At 53.7% G+C, this 18,403-nt stretch overlaps 3 protein-coding genes across 3 annotated transcripts; all 3 read right to left on the bottom strand.

Moving 5' to 3' along the window:
* Positions 1–463: 463 nt before the first annotated feature.
* On the bottom strand, positions 464–5,026 carry BDZ83DRAFT_747607 (ABC transporter; the record flags this gene model as incomplete). The annotated part of the gene is made up of 3 exons (XM_060513465.1): positions 464–2,768; positions 2,824–4,544; positions 4,643–5,026. 3 exons carry the CDS (start codon positions 5,024–5,026, stop codon positions 464–466), a joined length of 4,410 nt encoding a protein of 1,469 aa, XP_060370454.1.
* Positions 5,027–10,315: 5,289 nt separating this feature from the next.
* BDZ83DRAFT_747608 (INO80 chromatin remodeling complex Ies1) lies at positions 10,316–12,375 on the bottom strand (the record flags this gene model as incomplete). Its single annotated transcript, XM_060513466.1, has 2 exons — positions 10,316–11,847; positions 11,901–12,375. 2 exons carry the CDS (start codon positions 12,373–12,375, stop codon positions 10,316–10,318), a joined length of 2,007 nt encoding a protein of 668 aa, XP_060370455.1.
* Positions 12,376–14,240: 1,865 nt separating this feature from the next.
* BDZ83DRAFT_566851 (P-loop containing nucleoside triphosphate hydrolase protein) lies at positions 14,241–16,394 on the bottom strand (the record flags this gene model as incomplete). Its single annotated transcript, XM_060503891.1, has 2 exons — positions 14,241–16,146; positions 16,237–16,394. The coding sequence occupies 2 exons, from the start codon at positions 16,392–16,394 to the stop codon at positions 14,241–14,243; spliced, it is 2,064 nt and encodes a 687-aa protein (XP_060370456.1).
* Between the last annotated feature and the right edge of the window lie 2,009 nt (positions 16,395–18,403).

The raw sequence follows: 18,403 nt of genomic DNA on the forward strand, positions 1-18,403 counted from the left end.
CGCTGTGGAAGAGAGAGAGAGAGAGACATTTTAGGTTCTTTGCTCTCTTGGTCTCACGATCTCTTGGCTGTCCAAGGCTTGGGGGCGCCTGGTGCGTTGTGCTAACGAGCAGCAGCAGCAGAGACGACTGGATCACGGGTGGTACAGGTATGATGAGGGCTTCAGCATCACGTTGTATGCGAAACGTTGGTGTGCGGTCTCTTCTTTCTTGACAGTCTGAGGTTTTTCTTTTCGTTTTTTTCTATTTTGTATTACATGCCCTCCATTGACAGCGAGACATGCTCGATGCTTTTGATATCTGGAGGGCGGGGTATGAAGATTGTTTACTTGTCCCAGACGCTATTTCCCCTACGATTTCCTTGCCTTTCCTTTCTTAAGAGGCCATACTTGTTCATCCTGAATGCGCTTCATGTTATTTTATCCCTTTACATTCACTTACACCACCAGCTCATTATGTCCCCGACTAACTCGACCCGCCAGCTTGGATCTCCAGAGGAGCAGTACCGTCGCTCGCGCCGCGGATATCCTCCAGTCTGATACCACTGCGGTCACACATGCTCCTGAAGATGCCGCCCTCCCGCTGCCACAGCGCAAGAGGCGTATCCAGCTCCGCGATACGGCCGGCGTCCATGACGCAGATACGGTCGTAGCCGATGATGGTGCGCAGACGATGGGCAATGCACAACAGCGTCCTGCCCCTGAAGCTCGTGGCAATCGTGTTCTGGATCTTGTCGTCCGTTTCCATATCAACGGAGGACGTCGCCTCGTCACAGACAATGATGCGGCTGCCGCGAACGAGAGCACGCGCTAGAGCCATGAGCTGGCGCTGTCCGAGGGAGAAGTTGAGACCATCTTCTTCGACGACGGAGTCGAGGTGGATGCTTGACGACTCCTTGGATCTTGGATCCTCGAGGTTCGCGTCTGCTGGAACGAGATCGGCCTGTCGCAGGGCGGACCACAGTTCTAGATCCGTGTGCTCATTGAATGGGTCGAGGTTGGAGCGGACTGTGCCCCTGAAAAGCGTCGGGTCTTGTGGAATGATCGCCAGGCGGGATCGCAGGTCATGGAGACCGATTGTCGAAATGTCGACACCGTCAATTGTGATGTGTCCACCCGACAGCTCGACGAGACGGAAAAGAGTAGACATGATGGATGACTTGCCCGCACCCGTTCTACCGACGATACCTATACGCTCGCCACCTTGCACGTGCATGGAAAGACCGGACAGTACAAGAGGCAAGTTGGCGCGGTAGCGCATCTCTACGTTATCAAAAACGATCTCGCCCTTCTCAGGCCACTCTGGCCGGACTTCGATGGTGTGCAATGGCGCCTCTTCCTCAAGTTGAGTGCCGTAATACTGGATTCGCTCCACAGCGTTCATGCCGTTCTCAACTTCTGCGAGTTGACGGACGGTGAACTGGATCATTTGAACGATACCAAGAATATAACTGAGTACCAGGCCACCAATGCTCGGCGGCACGCTGAATCGCGAGGTCACGACGAGGATGCCCACGGTGAAGACGAGAAGGTTACCAATCAGATCGAGACGGGTCGACAGCCAACGCTGGTTCGAGAATGTGAGGTAGTACGCAGCGTTCATCTCGTCAATGGACTTTCGCAAGTCGGCAATGAAATGAGTCTTTAGGCCATACGCTCGAATACTGGCAACACCGCTCAATCCTTCACCAAACTTTGCGAATACAGTAGATCGAAGAACTGACTCGAAACGCTTGACCTCGCGTGCCGATGCGCGGTAATAAGAGGAAGCGAGGATAAAGAACACAAACAGTGGTCCGAGGGCGATGGCGAAGTAATGGAAGAAGGCGATGATGAGAGCAAAGACGGACAAGATCATGGCCAGCGTGAAGAAGTACATTCTCATGGCATCCGTCAAGTTGTTGTCCATCACATCCACGTCTCTTGAGAAGCGATTGGTGATTCGGCCGAGGGGTGTGGTGTCGAAGAAGGACATTGGGGCACGGAGAACCCGTGTCACTGCCTGCCGAAGCATGACCTTGCTAGACTTGGTGCCGAGGATGGACAGAAGTAGCGAAAAAACGAACATGAGGATCGCTTGGAGGGCTCCCAGACCAGCGTATATACCGATGTACTGCCCGTCAGACAGCGGATAACGCTTACTTGTCCAGTATGACAGCCAGAGACTGGTCATTATGTTCGCTCCTTGGGAGAGAATCAGGAGGAAGATCAAAAAGGGTGCGTTGAGGATGGAACCGGATGCGCGGATGAAATCTCCGTACACCTTCCAGGGAACGCTCGCCACAGCGCGCTCTTCTTGTTGCATGAGTGCAGCGCCCTTCTTGTTCTTCTTCTTGTCGCCTTGGGGCGCTTCAGCCAGGTTGGTTGGTGCAGTCTCGTCTTCCTTCTCTTCCTGTGCAGTTGTCTCCAAGAGTTGCTGGAAGCCACGGTGGTCCCTCATCAAGTTATCAAAGGTGTCAACGGCTTGAATCTTGCCGCCCTCCATCCAAATGACCCTGTCACATCTGTTCAGAACCCAAAGCTGATGAGTTGCTAGGATCCTGCATTTTCCCTTCAAGAGGCCGAGGATGGCATTGTCGAAGATGTGTCGTCCCACGTGAGCGTCAACAGCGCTCAGAGGGTCGTCCATGAGTACGATATCGGAGTCAAAGTAGATGGCCCTAGCAATGTTGAGGCGCTGCTTCTGTCCTCCCGAAATAGTGATTCCTCGTTCGCCAATCTCCGTCAAGTCTCCGTTCGGGAGCATGGCAAGATCGGGCCGTAGAGCACAACTAGAGCCAGGTTAGTCCGATTAATTGGCAAGGAAACTGCCATGGGGTTACTTACGCGTTGATGACTTCTTGATACCATGCTCGGTCCATATCCTTCCCGAAGAGGATGTTGTCACGGACTGTGGCGTTCTGGATCCATGCATATTGCGGGCAAAAGGCTCGGGAAGCGCCAAGCACAACCTCGCCAGACGTCTTCCTCATGTCACCTGCGAGCGCGGCCAGTAGCGAAGTCTTACCGCTCCCGACTGTTCCAATGACTGCGACGAGCTCATCCCTCTTGACCTCAAAGTTGATGTCTTGCAGCTTGAATGGTTCACGTTCCTCCTCGACAAGCGTGCTGGCACCATCTCCCGTGCTGTCGCCAGATGAGGCCAGTGGCTCGTCAGGCTTGGAGACGCTCTTTGCGGGAGCAGGCGCTTGAGTCGCAACCTTCTTACCACCCTTCGCGGCGCCACCTACAGTCTTTTCAGACTCCTGCGTTGCAGTTCGCTCCCAGGTGAAACTAGCGTTTGTCATTTCCAATGCATTCTCTCCCTCTGGCTTGAAAACCACATCTTCTTCTTGCTCTTCCGCCAGCAAAAACTCTTGGATACGCTTCAGCGACGACCAGGCATCGACGACTTGACCAAGGACCAGTGGCAGCAAGTTGAGGGGAATCCGAAGACCATTGAACAAGGCCAACGAGGAGAAGACCTCGGCGGGATTCAAAGCGTTGTTGGTCTTTGCGTACGTGACGAAGGAAAGCATTGAGGCGAAGATGGGAAGCGACAGACTGACGGCATTGATGGCGTTACGGATTGCCAGCAGGATCTGGATGGCGTGGATTTCTCGCTTTCGGATTTCCTTGAGACGGTCCAGGAATGCGGTCTCCCACCCAAAGTACTTGACGAAACGGACCGACTGAAGGATCTCCTGAGTCAAGCTGACTCTCTGATCCGTAACCTTGTTAATGGACTTTCTCCGCTTGAACAAGCTTCTGATGGCTCTTGTCAATAAGGGAATACCGGCAACCAAGAGAGCAAATCCGGCGAGTGCACTATAGCTCAAGTTGATGAGCAGAACGACCAGCGTGATGACGCAGGAGATGGGTGCAGTCCAGGTCAGGTGGAAGAGAGCTGACGCTTGATCGATGCGGTATGTATCAACGCTCATGAGGTTGACGATTCGACCGTTACCCCACCCTGTGCCATCTCCAGAAATACCTGGTCCTTTGGCTTCTCCCTTTTTCGCATCCTTCTTGGCCTTCTTCTTGCCTTTCTCGTCAACTGGCGCGGCGTTGGCGGCAGCGGCAGCGTCTTTGATGCCACCAGCTTTGGCACGTCCTGATAGAGACATGGCCTTTTCGAAGATGACGCTGATGAGGACTGCTCTTGACTGGCCACCAATCATCATGCCGCGGTAGATGAAATGGTTTGTGCCCAAACTCTGGAGAATCTGCATGACGGTGACACCGATCACCAAGCCAATTCCCCTGCCAATCGCAGGCGGTGGCAAGCCCTGTTGTGAAGCTGCGTAGGCATCGTTTGCGAACTGGATGAGATAGCGCAGGGTGAAGGGTGACATAACCTGGAAGACGGTGGACGCGAGCTGAAGCATACCACCAAGCCAAAACTCGAAGAAGTACGTCTCATGCAATGCCCACAACAAGGGGTATTTGCTTCCCTTGTCAATGTGTTTCTTGAAAGAAGCTTTCAACTTGTCTGTCATGACATCTGTGGCTCTGTCTGGGTTGACAGTCCAGATATCGTTTGGTTCAAGCTGCCGCTTGTATCCAGCCTGGAATTCAAGTCAGTCTCTATTTGCTCTGGGTTTTGCTTGGCTTGTAAACGCCCAAGCCTTCCTGCCATTAGTTAGGCCAGCACAGTTTTACTTACACTCATCAAAGGAGCCATCCATTGGAAAGTCAGAAGACTGAAGAAGCCGGCTTTGTACTCTCGAGAGATGATCTTCTCATCAGGGACGGGAGGGATGCCGCCCCATTTCAGTGGATTTGGCGTCTTGTACCATGGTTTGCTTTCTGGTAGTCGCTGAGCTGCAGTTGTTGTGGCGACGCTGGTGTCGGTGGCATGGCTCTTTGTCGCCCTCAGCTCTGGTCTGACGTTCTTCTCATCAAAGTCTGAGCTTTCATCCTTCTCATCTGCCTTGTCGATATCGATGGCGAATGTGGCATCTTCTGGCTCCCTGGGTGTGACGGGCTCAACAGCAGCGGCTTGTGGGTCGGGAGCCGTGATGTTTGTTTTCTCGTCCTTGTCTGCCATTCTCTGGCGAAAGACTCAAGCGAGTCTCAGTAGGGATATTGAATTTCAGATCGGACAGCTGGGCTCAAACGTCGTCTCAATCTTGGCGTTGGCAGTGGATCTGGCTACGACTTCAAGCGCAACGGAGACAATACAGATTCTGGGCCAAGTTGCCATGCGGTCGTTGCGTTGACGGGGATAGATGTTTATGTCCGTCACTTGGGCAAACTAGCTTATTACGTACGGGGTGACTAGATGTGCGTACCCTAGGCCCGCTTACAAACAGTTGAGGAAAGTGGTCGAAATCCGCTCGAAGTGGTGACGAAGTCCGAAGGGTTTGGCATAAGGCGCTTCGTCAGGTTCCGCGAGGGGAGAAGAGAATAGAGGGAAAGAGGCCAGGGAATGCAAAAGGAAGAATGGGTCAGAGATGGTCAGCAACGCGTTCCCTCAAAAAGACAAATAGTGCGTGTAATGATAAAGTACTACCGACAAATGAATGTGGACAAAACGGGACGGCCTGCAGTAGAGCACACAGATGGATCAGATTGTCCGGGCCAGGGAGACGGGATTTTCTAAGTTGCTCTACTCCCCGAAGGGGATTTCTAACAACCGGATAGTGGAGGTGGATGTGCTGGGCCATTGCGACGACGGGTACTCTGTACCACTCAGAACAAAGGACATTCGTCCCTGCAACATGTAGGGAGTACGGATACTGGCGTAGCACAGGGAAGGCAAGTAGCAGTCCACCTCAGCTGCGACGGCTCGATATACACAGTACATGGGGGCAAACACCAAAGGCTCAAGGAGAAGTTGGGGTGCGGCGTGCCATGAGGACTTGGTTCCGGTGGGAAAGAAAGTGCAACGGCACGCAGCACGAAACGGGACAAGATGGGGCAGGAGGAGACAGGGATGCTACGATACCACTAGCACGAGGCAAGAAGGTGGCCACTCCCGGCAAGCGTAACTGCGCAAGTGACTTCACTACCAGTCTCACACTACTTCATTCGATGCAGACAAGCAGGCAGCTTTGGTTTCTAAGCGGCCACTTTTTAGCCGATGCGGTTGTCTCTTGGGCAAGTGGACAGAGCCGGACTGGCGACGGCTCGGCAAGACACAGACAAGAAGTTGAGCTACCCAAGCTACCTTAGCTCCAAGGTGTTGCCCGGTGCTGACAACTCAGTCTTAAGCTTAACCAACAAAGCTCTGCCACCCATTTACGTGTACGAATGAGCATCCACAATCTCTCTTCGCCCAGAGACTCGACGCCCTCTACTTTGGACAATCCATTCTTTAAGACGCCGCGTGTGCGTTTCGATCTGTCCTGCTCAGTGCCGTGACATCGGAAAGTCGAAACCAAAACCGGCGAGGTAGCTGACAAAGCCGCGTGGTATCCCGAAGCTACGCCTCGAAACCGTCTCCTGTTTCGACCAATGTTCAACCGGCTTTTATCAATCTGCGATTGGGTTCCCAACCTGCTTTGCCGTGTTCGACATGCTTCCTATTGCGGAAGTCCTCGTATTGTTCGGAGACCAGCAGCGAATCAGCGCCTGTGGTTCTCGTCCATCAGACGAACGCTCAACTCTGCACCATCTGAAAATTGTCCATGAAGAGTGGCGAACTCCATCCCAACAGTGAGCATCCAGCTCACGACTCAAGACAATCGACAGTGCAGGTATACTTGAAAGCCGTTCCAAAGACTTTGTGGTCCCCTCCACACAAGACGTTTGCTGTCTTCTCGAATAATAGCTGCGAAAGAAAGAATTCGTCGCAATTGGACCCGCTGGTGCCAGGTATCCCGGGCATCAAAGACGAACCCTTCAAGAAGCCTGGCTTTGATAGCGGTCCAAGCTGGCCTCATAAAGACCAGCACCAGGGTGGACGCTTGCCGGCCGCCTGCACCCAGCGCCCATCCCTGGAGCCAACCACCCTCGTGGAAAGATCGTTGGCACACACACATCCGCTGCAGTGGATGGGTCCATGATTCATCAAACGACCCTGCAGTCGGGGGGAGACTCAAGAGAGGAAGAAAAAATTGCACAGGATGCATCCGAAGCCAATCTTTTCACTGGCCGCGTGGTCTGCGCCAACCAACAATTAAGACGAGTCTTGTCAAGCCGCGTAAGACTGTCCAGTCTCGACAGCCATCCGAAGTTGTCACATCATAGTTGAAGCAAGGTTTCTCTTGCCTTCGTTCTTCTGATGGATCATAGACTTGCGAATAAGCTACTCTTGGCAACAATCGATGAACCTTAACCCCTCGTCCTCGTCCAAAACTTTCCGTTACCTGGACGAAGGAAAAGAAGAGTAGAGGAGGACGTGACTCCACACCACCTCAATCTGTACCAGTTCGGATAGACGACTCAATTCTCCCCGTCATCTTGGCACACAACAGTAACTAGAGCTGGGTCTTTGGCCGAGCCGGTCCCGAGATAGCCGGGCGCTGGCGGACTTAGTCGGCAAGGACTTAAGCCCCAGAACGGCCCATGCTACCCTCGTACTTCTTAGGCTTCATAACTTTTCAAGAGCCTAGCAAGCAGCAAGCGGGCTTGCTCTGAATACGCGTAATACGTACTTGCGTATGGACTTCACCAACTCCGATATCTTACCACTCTACCGTCATACGTCGCTGGTATGTTGATGAGACAACCAGGCAACGTGAAATTATCTTGACACACATCATACACACATCACAAACCTCAATGTGTCGGGATCGAAATCGTTTTTCATCATGTACATCTCACAAAGTTGCAGATGGAAGAGAGATTGGGCAATCTGTAAAAGGACATCCGAGGGCGGCGGGGAGGATTCGGCTGCCCGTCACCATCGGCTCCACCCCCTCGGAGCCGGCCCCGCTGCCAGCCAACCGAAGTTCAAGACTGACCAGCCTAAACAAGTAAAAAGATGCTCAAGACTTTCAGATGGCCATACTCGTCCTCGGTCCTGCAGTGCGTTCCTACCTACCCATGGTTTTTTGACGAATTCAGGCCTTTTTGCAGCGGGGCTGTGTCACACGACTGCAGACGGGCGCGAAAACCACATTGAATCGAGATGAGTTATGGAAAGTGACATTGTCATATCAGCACTTCTCTCTTTGACAAGGCCACCAAACGTCTTGGTCTTGGACCCCATTCGGCCGAGGCGCTTACCTTACCTCGAGTGTGCGGCGTAATTATTGTCTTTCTTACTTTTTTCCTTTGCCTGCAACTCCGCAGCTGCTTTGGCCCGGTCTGACACAGAATCGCGGAGTTTCTCTCGTAATGATCCCGCGCGCGTTGTTGGTTGCAGACTTGCACCTCGTGTGAGCGCAGTTGTATTTATAAGCAGGCGCGCGCAGGTAGGTTAGTAGGTGCATGAACATCCGCCTCAACCACCCACTCACCCATTCAGGTGCGGCTGCTAGGCAGTCAACCAGCCAAGCGTATTGTCCACGTAGCTCAAGGACTACCTGCCGGTGGGTATCCAGCCATTCGGACATATTGGTCCATCCGCCGATCTGAGTCAACGTGTTATGCTTAGTTCTCCTGCTCTTCCGGCGCATCCAGTGACTCTATCAATCGTTGATTCGGCGGTAGGACCTGAAGTTGCGGTGTAGCTCGGCAGAGATGCTTCTTGCACTGTATACAGCAAGTCTGGAGAGTTGCCTTGTCTCTGTTGACTGCCTCAACGGCCTCACAGGAAGAGGACCAGGGCTCAGTTGACTCCTGAGAGCGAGATCAGGTGCTCGAATAGATCTGCTTCACAAACGAAGCAGGGCTAGAGGGTGTCTGCGACGTAGAGCTCGGGTTCAGGAAGGAGAGTCTACAGGTGTTACTCCATTATAGCCATTGAGTTCTACAGTCAGGCGTGGAATCATACCCCTGGCGACGAGATGTGATGAGATGATTCGAGGCAACTCATAACCAATTCTGAACGAAACACTGGAATGAAACAAGACGATGTGCCTGGCAGAACAATTGTTTCTCTTCCGCTGCGCTGCGTATATCCTCGAAGAGTGTGAGAGCAGCAATACCTTTTCCTCTGTCCGCAAGACCGCACACTACCATATCTAATTTGAAGTAGGTGTAGAGAGCATTATCTTCAATCAATCCGGCTACCTATCTTTCCCTTGATATGCGAACCAGGCAAGAACCCCTATACTCGAACCGAGTCTTCTCTTCTCCAGTTCTACACCTTATACCGTCGACCTTTGACATAAAAGTATCGTATGTAGTTGCTTTTCAGCGGAGACGGGAGTGGGTAGATGAGAAATTTAAATTTGAGCCTCTTGTCCGGGGAAGCAATCACGCAAGCATGCTGCAGAGTTGCGACATCAACTTCTTTCCTTTGACCTTGGACAATGAAAGTAAGCAGCATCACGTTTGTCATATAGACATGACAATTTGTTTCTACATTTATTGTCTGGAAAGGTCAAACGATTTGAAAAAAGCTTCGATTTGATGGAAGACCAGAAGTCATCACCCTCCAGGTGGAAAAAGCCAAGAAATAGGTTGCGGATTGAATAGACGTGAGGTAATGTTTCTACGAATGATATCTTGATTTGCACAAGACTGTACATGATCATCCGAGGTAAATTCATCTCTAGGGAGAAGACGTCAAAAGGTTGCCGAGGAGTACTCCTCGAACCGGTAAACAATAATTTTCAACCAAAATCTACTACCACCGCCTCCGTCACAGCGGTGTCAACCCCAAAGCGCGTCTTCGGACCTCGAACAAATCGGAGCCTCTACACTCGTCAAAATCCTTTAACAATTCCTCTCGGAAAGACGTTCACGGACAGTCACTACCCCGTAAATCAACATGATCAATATCGCCGCTTCTCACCTTCGAGAATATCATGTCAACTACAGCACATAGGCAACACGGGGTCCTCAAGAATGATTTATGATGTCTATTGTAACTTACTTGCGTGCCATACTGCGGCACGACGGTAATGGAGCTGAGAAAAAAGGAGACTAGCAAGACAAAATAAAGAAAGCCCGTACAAAAAGCCACAGGAAAACCACCCAAGACGCGCCCTATCAGAAGCCTCCTAGTCGGCCGTCTTGAAATGTTTCCACCGCCCCTCCTTCCCATTGCCATCGCGCCCAATTTTTGGTGTATTTGTTCCATCGGTCCAGCTAGTATACAACTCCAACGCCTACAAGTCTAAGAAACGACCAACTCAAAACAAAAGAGAGCAATACAACCCCCCCGTTCTTGCGGCCATCGCACGACGACGTCAGCCCCAGGGGTTCATGCACCTGTGCGCCGGCGTCCACTACGGCGTTGGCCATTCGAGCGGGATGATGGAGCCGTCTTTCGGGACGGCTTCTACTCGTCGTCGTCGTCGGAGTCCTCTGCATCATCAGCGGCAAGGCCGAGAAGGGACCTATCCATATCGTCAAGCTCTTCGTCGTCGTCGGGCGCAGCCGTCTTGTCCGCATCATCGACATCATCCATGGTCATGTCTCCCATTGTGATGTCGCCGAGAGTCTCGTCACCATCGACATCGCCATTCATCCGAGATTGTGATCCATCTGCAGCTTCCGAAGCCATTTGCGTGTCCAGATCCATGGTCATGTCGCCAGCTTCACCGTGACCGTTAGCCTCGCCATCGGCCTTCTTCCGCTTTCTAGGAGGAATAACACCGAGGGGTTCCCCTTGGTGAGCAGACCATCGGGCCAGCCGTCGTGATGTGCGTCTGAATGCTGCAGCATAGGCGCTTGCCTCTTCGCCAAAGTCGTCGTTCTCTGTAGTCAAGAGCACCAGTCCACCAAAGCCCTTTTGACGGAAGGCGCCGACGGTCTTATCGCCGGAAGAAGCCAACTGTCGCTGCGGGCCATCTTCGCCCTCGCTGTCGTCGAACGGATTTGGCATCTGCTGAATACGCTTGTACGCTCGGTATACCGCGCCATCCTGTCGTCTAAACTTTCTGGCCTTGTGGTGCTGTCTCCTTATGCCACGGTCGAGTATGTATTCGACCCTCTGATTTCTGTTCCTCTCCACCGCAATCTGGTGCGCTGTGGGAGGCCGAGGCTTTCTTGCAACAATACCCTCCGCTGAACCGTGGGCTGGACCTGCTGGCGATGAGGCTTCGAAGATTTGGTACTTGAGAGGTGCTCCGCCACGTCGGACCGAACCCCCCAGACCTCGTCCTAGTGCCTTCGGCGGTGGTGTCGAACGGGTACTATCCATATCGGACTCGTGTTTCGAAGGGCGGATACGGGGTAGGATGGCAGGCCCATCCTCGGCCATTACACGAGAAGTCCTTGAACCTCGCTTCGTCTGGCTGTCGGCTAGGTAGGCTTGGTCCGCTTCTAGAATCTTGGCACGCATCTTCTGCTTCTCCTCGCCAAACTTGATTTCCACCTCTTCATCAACGTTTTCGAGAGCCTCTTCTTCAGGGGTCATCTCTTCTAATTCAGGTACGCCCTGGTTGGCCACATCGACACCATAGTCCACACCGGGGCCAAATGGGTTTTCGTCGCAGCCCTCCTCAGTAAAGTCGGACTCTAGGTAGAACCACATGATCCAGAGGAATGCCCTGGCGCGTGACTTGCTGGTGAAATTGGTCTTCATGACTAGGTCGTGGAATTCTCGCCCGGGCGGGAAGTGCAACTCGGCGATCTTGGAAGCCGACTGGCAGATGACGAACAAGAGGTTGACGGGGTTTGTCCGAGGAACTTCCTGAGCCTTGATCTTATTAAGGCTTGAAGGCTCTTCGCGATCCTCTGCACCACCCTTCAGGATAGATTTCAATCTCGGAGCATCCTGAAGTTGCTTGTATGCATGCGCATCTTGGTGCGCCTGGAGGGAAGGAATGGCATGGTAGGTTCGCAGCTGGGCTCGCATCTCGGGGAAGACTGCGTGTATGTTAGCACATATCTAGAGACACCGATGGTGAAGGTGGACTGACAATTGAGCGTCGTGTTCATTCTGCCAATGTTGACCAGCAGACAGACCATGGCCATGCCTTTCGCCGCGGCTCGATCGGTAAGGAGTTTGTCGCGAAGGACCTTGCTGGTTTTGCTGCTACGGGACATTGTATCGATGTAGAGATCGGCAAAGTTCTGACGAGGCTTCTCGGGCTCGTACGAGTTGGTGAATACGGTTGTCTCGTCATCAAAGATGGCTTTCAGAAAGTCGTATTGGATGTCTTTGCGCCATAGCGGTTCGCCATCTTCTTTTTTCAGGTGTCGGATCTTTCCCGTGACAGCCCCAGCTGATTCCTTTGCTGCGTTCTTGCCCTTGCCACGGCCTGTGGTCTTCTCGCCCGGCTCGGGGGTTCCGTCCATCATGCGAGTATCGTCATCTTCGGTCATCGCTTGCGAGAGGAAAGATTTGCCCTCATCACCGCGCGCCGGAGACGTAGGTGCCTCTGCATCTGACATTGTGCCGCCCGCAGTAGAATCGGGAGAAGCGGGCGACGTGAAAGGAAGGCGCAAGGTTGGTCAATTGGCAAGATCGATTGATTTAGGGAAGACTCGGATGGCTTGCGATCATGGATGCAGTGTCGTCGAGCTCGTAACACGAATGCGGAACAGGATGTGGCGGCCCCGACTATCGCGATTGTCTAACTGGTAGCTGTTCGAATTAAGGGATGGGGTGTTGTTGGAAAGGTGATGGTTTGTAAAATTAGGTGAAGTGGGAGGAATTGATTGATGGATGGGCGTAAGTACCATGTAACGGGCTGAAATGGATTGGACTTTGTCCACCGCCCAGACCAGCTGCTGATGCTGAGATCCCGCCAACTATCACTGGAAAGCGAGGCACGGAGCCCACTTCAGAGCTCACGATTTGGGGGAGCGCGTCAGGCTGACCCCAACCACTAAAATCCCAGGCTCGTCCGCGGCCCCTGCCTGTGGTCTGTACGTACCTACCTTGTGGCCACAGCCTGGCGTCAAGGCCAGGTTTCTCCGGATCCAACTCCACTAACAGTTCGTCACAGGCCACAACTCACATGACACTCTGAATAGCTTGACGTTGATGGACAAAAGCGAACAAAGCCGACTTCTTTAGAAAAATCTCCTCCTCGTTTGTGATGGTCTTGCTGACACGGCGAACGAGACATGACACGGTTTGGAAGAAAGTGGAAGTAGCCCACATATTGACCATAGTCTCCAACAATGGCGAATTTGAGAAGGGATATTTTTTGCTCTCACGAGGATCGTAGGCTGTAAGTTGCTTAACCTCATTGTAGATCATCAGTCGGGGTGATCCCACCATTCTTGACGACAAGCATCACGAATCACTTCAAGCATGGTACGATTGCTGGGGATTTTTTTATCAGAATCTGTTTTTATTGGGACTTCTCAGTCCAGACTGGCTGTCTACCAGGGGATGGCCTTGCACGGCCGCCTCGCCCCGAACCCAAGACCGAAGTCTCTGATGCCTCCAGCCCCCCGCAATTCCTTTTCTATTGCAGGAGCTTGAAGACCATGTCCATGTTGTGGCCATTACCGATTAAGAGCAAGAACTTTTGTATCCCCTCCCTGTGAATCCCTAATCTGTGCCTGGGAGGGCCACTGGTTCCCGCTCTCAAAACGTCTTGTGATTATCCGTTCTGTCGACCGTCCATCCGAACCTTCCATTACCAGTCCAGTCTATGCCGCCGCCTTGTCCTCAATATCGCTGCCCTGCCCTGTTTGCCCCAGGGGCAGACCTGCAGCGTCGATGATGACCAGACGACCGAGAAAATCCACTTTTGTCTATTGTATGCACGGCGAGATGCATGACCCTTCTATCATCGAAAAGCGTCGAATATGCCCTTCGGGGGAAAACGCTGGTAGAAAAGCAGAAACATGATCGTCGTAATGCGTAGGCAGATCCAGGATCCGTGTCGTGTATCCGTAGATCCGGCCACGCTGCAGCACATCGCATGTGTTGTCATGCAGCTCTGCCGATTCTCAAAGCTTTTCCCAATGTCGATCTAAGGGTATCATGGAGTTTCGGTCCAGCAAAATCAAAGAAATGCTCTCTATCGATGCCGATGCCTGTCCGAACACCCGATGATGCTTCTCGTTGGAGTTTGAGATGCACAACCGTTGGCTCTCGGGGTCATGTCGCCGTGTCGAAAAAAAGAAGTCGAAATGCAGAAAAAGCGTGACGATGAATGCGTACCATGTCGACCCATGCGCGCAAACCCAAAGGAAAAAGAAAACTCGAAAACTCGCAGCTAGTTAGAAAAGCTGCCTGGCTGCGTACTGCGAGACGCCCGTCCGACTTGCAGCTGCCAGATGTTGTGATGGAAAGTTGTTTACCACCAAGAGGAGTTTCCGCCGCCAGGGCCACCAGGGTTGCCGTAGCCACCGCCGCCGTAGCCACCACCACCACCGCTGTAGCCGCCACCACCAGCACCACCGCCGTAGCCACCGCCAGGGGGGCCGCCGAAGCCACCGCCACCACCTCCGTAGGCACCACCACCGCCGCCGCCGCTGAAGCCACCGCCAGGGGCACCACCGAAGCCGCCGCCGGCACCACCACCACCGCCGTACTTGCGGAAATCGCGGTTGGCACCCTGTCCACGGCCACCGCCACGAGGACGACCGCCACGGCCACCGCCGTAGGAAGACTCACGGGCAATGGTCTCGAGGAAGCTGGGAACCTCCTGGTTAGCCTCCTTAAGAAGCTCAAGAAGCTCGCGGACGACGCCACGGTTTCCACGGTTGAAGAAGGCAGTGGAGTGACCAGTGTTTCCGGCACGACCAGTACGACCGATACGGTGAACGTAGTCGTCAATGTCGGTGGGCAAGTCGTAGTTGACAACGTGGGTGACGTTGGGGATATCGAGACCACGAGCAGCGACAGCAGTAGCGACCAAAATGGGGCAACGACCGTTGCGGAAGAACTCGAGAGCGCGCTCGCGCTCACGCTGGGTGCGGTCACCGTGAATGGAGGTAGCGGGGAAGCTCTGGTTGATCAGGAAGTCTGAAAGAGAGTCGGCCATACGCTTGGTCTCGACGAAGATGAGAGTGAGACCAGCACCGTGGGTGTGGAGAATGTCCAAGAGCACAGAGCGCTTGTCAACATCCTCGACGTACTCGACCTTCTGAGTAATGTTCTCAGAGGTGGAACCGACACGACCGACGGACAAGAAGACGTAGTCCTTCAAGAAGTCGCGGGCGAGCATCTGAATGTCGCGGGGGAAGGTGGCGGAGAACATGAGGGTCTGGCGGTTCTGGACGTTGGGCATGTCTTCGCCTTCGACAATGCGGCGAATCTGGGGCTCGAAACCCATGTCAAGCATGCGGTCAGCCTCGTCGAGCACGAGGTACTTGATGTTCTGCAGGGAGATGCGACCACGCTCTATGAGGTCGACAAGACGTCCCGGAGTAGCAACGAGCAAGTCGCAGCCGCGCTCGATCTGGCGAAGCTGGGAGCCAATGTCGGCACCACCGTAGACGACGCAGGGGCGGACCCAGGAACGGTACGCAAACTTGCGAGACTCTTCGTAGATCTGGGAGACCAGCTCACGTGTCGGAGCCAGAATCAGGGAGGTGGGGTAAGCCTTGCGCTGGCGACCGAAGCCACCCGCAGCGTTGGGAGGAACGGCGGAAGGACCGTTGATGAAGGCCTGGGACAGAATGGGGAAGAGGAAACCACCAGTCTTTCCGGAACCAGTCTGGGCACAAGCCATGAGATCGCGGCCGCCCATGACGATGGGGATCGAGTACTTCTGGACGGGGGTGGGGACCTTGTAGCGAGCCATCTCGATGTTGCTGATGAGGTGGTTGTCGAGGGGAGGGTTCGAGAAGGTGAGGACGGGCTCGGGAACGTCGTGTCCAGAGGCCTCGACGGGGATGTCGTCGTACTTCTCGAAGTTGATACCGGTGTGCTGCTTAGACGGGTCGTCGGGGGTACCGAAGAGCTCACGCTCAACTCGGGGGTTGACGGGGCCGGGAATGTGCTTGCCGTCGCGCCACTGACCATCGCCAGAGCCGCGAGCCTGCTGGCCACCACCGCCGCCGGCGTGACCACCGTAGCCGCCACCGCTGTAACCGCCGCGGCCACCGCCCTCACCTTGCCAGCCACCACGACCACCGCGGGGGTGGAAGTTTTGCTGGGGAGCAGGGGCAGCAGCGGGGGGGCCACCGGGACCGCCAGGGCCGCCCATAGCAGGCCAGTCACCGCCGGGCTGGGCAGCGTTGAAGTTCTGCTGGTTGCTGTGGTAAAATGTTAGCCACTGTCGCTGATAATCAAGGCAATCGGGCCAGAAATGCCCTCATCGCGAGAAGAGGGAAAGAAGGACTCACCCAGCAGCCCAAGCGCTGTTGTTGATACCACCACCGCCACCGTTCATCGCCGGAGGAGCCGCACCACCCATCTTACGCATGTGAGGCGGGATGTACGAGCGGGGTTGGTTCTGCTGGTCCTGAATGTTCAGGCCAGACATGTTGAGTTGGTCAGCCATGATGGATGATTTGATCGTGACTGTAGTTGGAAGAGTTTGATTGCTCGAGTGTCGACGGAAGGGTATCTGAAATCGATCGACGTGGTCGGATTACTCTCGAAACGACTGAAAAAACAGCGAAAGAGTAAAAGTCGAAGTGAAAGGAAGCCGGTCCGCGGTTGATAAAAAAGCAAACCGAAGGATGGAAAAAAGAGGAAGAAGAAACAGAAAGTCGGGGCGTTGACTTTCCAAAGTTTGTCCTTCTTGGTGTTCGTCTATTAGGCAGGCGCGTAGTGCTGAGGCGCACGACGATTAGTTCTGAAGACTTGCTTTTCCCAAGATGCGTCAAAGGAAAGACAAGAGAACAGGTGATGAAATGTGATGTGTCGGTGAGGGGGATGGGAGGGTTGAAGGAATATAATCCCTTTTGTTTTTGTAAGGTGGGAAGAGTTTTGTGTGGGAGGAGGGGGGGAGGTTGTGGGAGGGAAAAGGGATTTTGAAGATCGGAGGAGGCAAGAAGTAGGGGAGAAAAAAAAAATTCGGTTTGAGATTGTGTCGGAATCCACCAGAAAAGGCCACACACCCCTGCCAACCTGTATCCGTCAGCACTGGGCGCTGCTGGCCATGGCACCCACGCACCCCAACCGTACCTTCCCTCCCGCAAAAATTTGGGGAGGCGCTCCTTCCCTTATTTGCTCTTCGCGGTCATGAGAGTCTACGGGCTGCCCTTGCCTCGACTGGACTGGACCCGGCCTGGACAAGAGCACGGCCAGTGCCTGCCTTCCTTCTTGAGATACCTTACTTCCTGAGGTAAGTTCCGGGGGCACACGCCCGCCGCCCGCTCAGGCTTCAAGCAGGCAAGAATCCCGTCAGGACTCAGGAGTAAGGAACCTACGCTGCTACGGTAAAAGATGGTAAGAGCGCACGACAGGCTTCAGGCTCCCTCTCAGCCGCTACAGCCCGCCAAGGGGGTGGATAAGCAAAGCACCGGATTGGCCACCCTCCAGGACGTGTAGCATGTGCTTGCTTTCTACAGGGTGAAGGGGCCAGAAGTATGATGACATGTGAGGTGACAGGCCACGCTAAACTCTCTCCAACCAACAACCATCGAGGTTTTCCATCCCCTTCGTACTAATATTTTTTTCTGAGTCACTATTTTATCGCCTTCTTCTGGGCTGAAGAGGAGGGAGGGAACGGGAACCAATCCAGTGACAGTCTCTTGACGGGATACCGCGGAGGTGGAAGGAGATACCACGAAGAATAACCTGACGCCGGTACGTACCGGTGGGAGGTACTGCTCGGGTGCCTTACCTCAGCTGAGGTGAACAAACGTCACGTCCATCCATCGCTACGGCCCGCGCATGAACGGACCCGACCCTCGGAGTCCAACACGGCTGGGTGTTCCGATCCTTTTGCTGCGTACAAGTTTAAATCTGGCGCCCCTCCGTGCTGGCCAACTCTCAATTCTCACAACGGGAGGGTTTTTTTTCCCCTCCTTTTTCTCAGGAACGCGTGGACGTTCAAATCCAATGTCGACAAGTCGACGATAGGATTATTGGAGAAGGTTGGTACCTACCTAAATGAGGTGATTTCTTGGCTGGGTACGGAGTCCTGGGGCTGGTTTATTGGTGGCAGGGCCAGACTAGCGTTTGTATCCGCAGACGGGAAGAAACAAGAGATGAAGCTCGGGGTTACAGGGTGCCCCGCAAGTCGATGTTATGGATATGGAAGGCTGGAGACTGGAGTCCAAGTGGCGATAAGATTTAATCCAAGTCGTCCATAACCAGGATTATAGCCAAGTCTCTCTTTGACGACGATGAAGTCAAGACACAGTGGTGGGAGAAGAGGCCTGTTTGATGACATTACGCTGCACCATGACCACAAACAGAACGATTGGGACCTTGCTTTCCGACGGTCTCCTCGAACCCTTCCATCTGTGTGCGAAGTTTGGTGCCATTGGAACAGCACAAAGGAGGATATATGTTTGACTCTCGATCCTCGTAACTAGATTTATCTCGATTGGAGAGCAG

This window comes from Colletotrichum acutatum (genome assembly GCF_030867785.1).
Source record: "Colletotrichum acutatum strain CBS 112980 chromosome Unknown BDZ83scaffold_7, whole genome shotgun sequence".
Taxonomy (NCBI): Eukaryota; Fungi; Ascomycota; class Sordariomycetes; order Glomerellales; family Glomerellaceae; genus Colletotrichum; species Colletotrichum acutatum.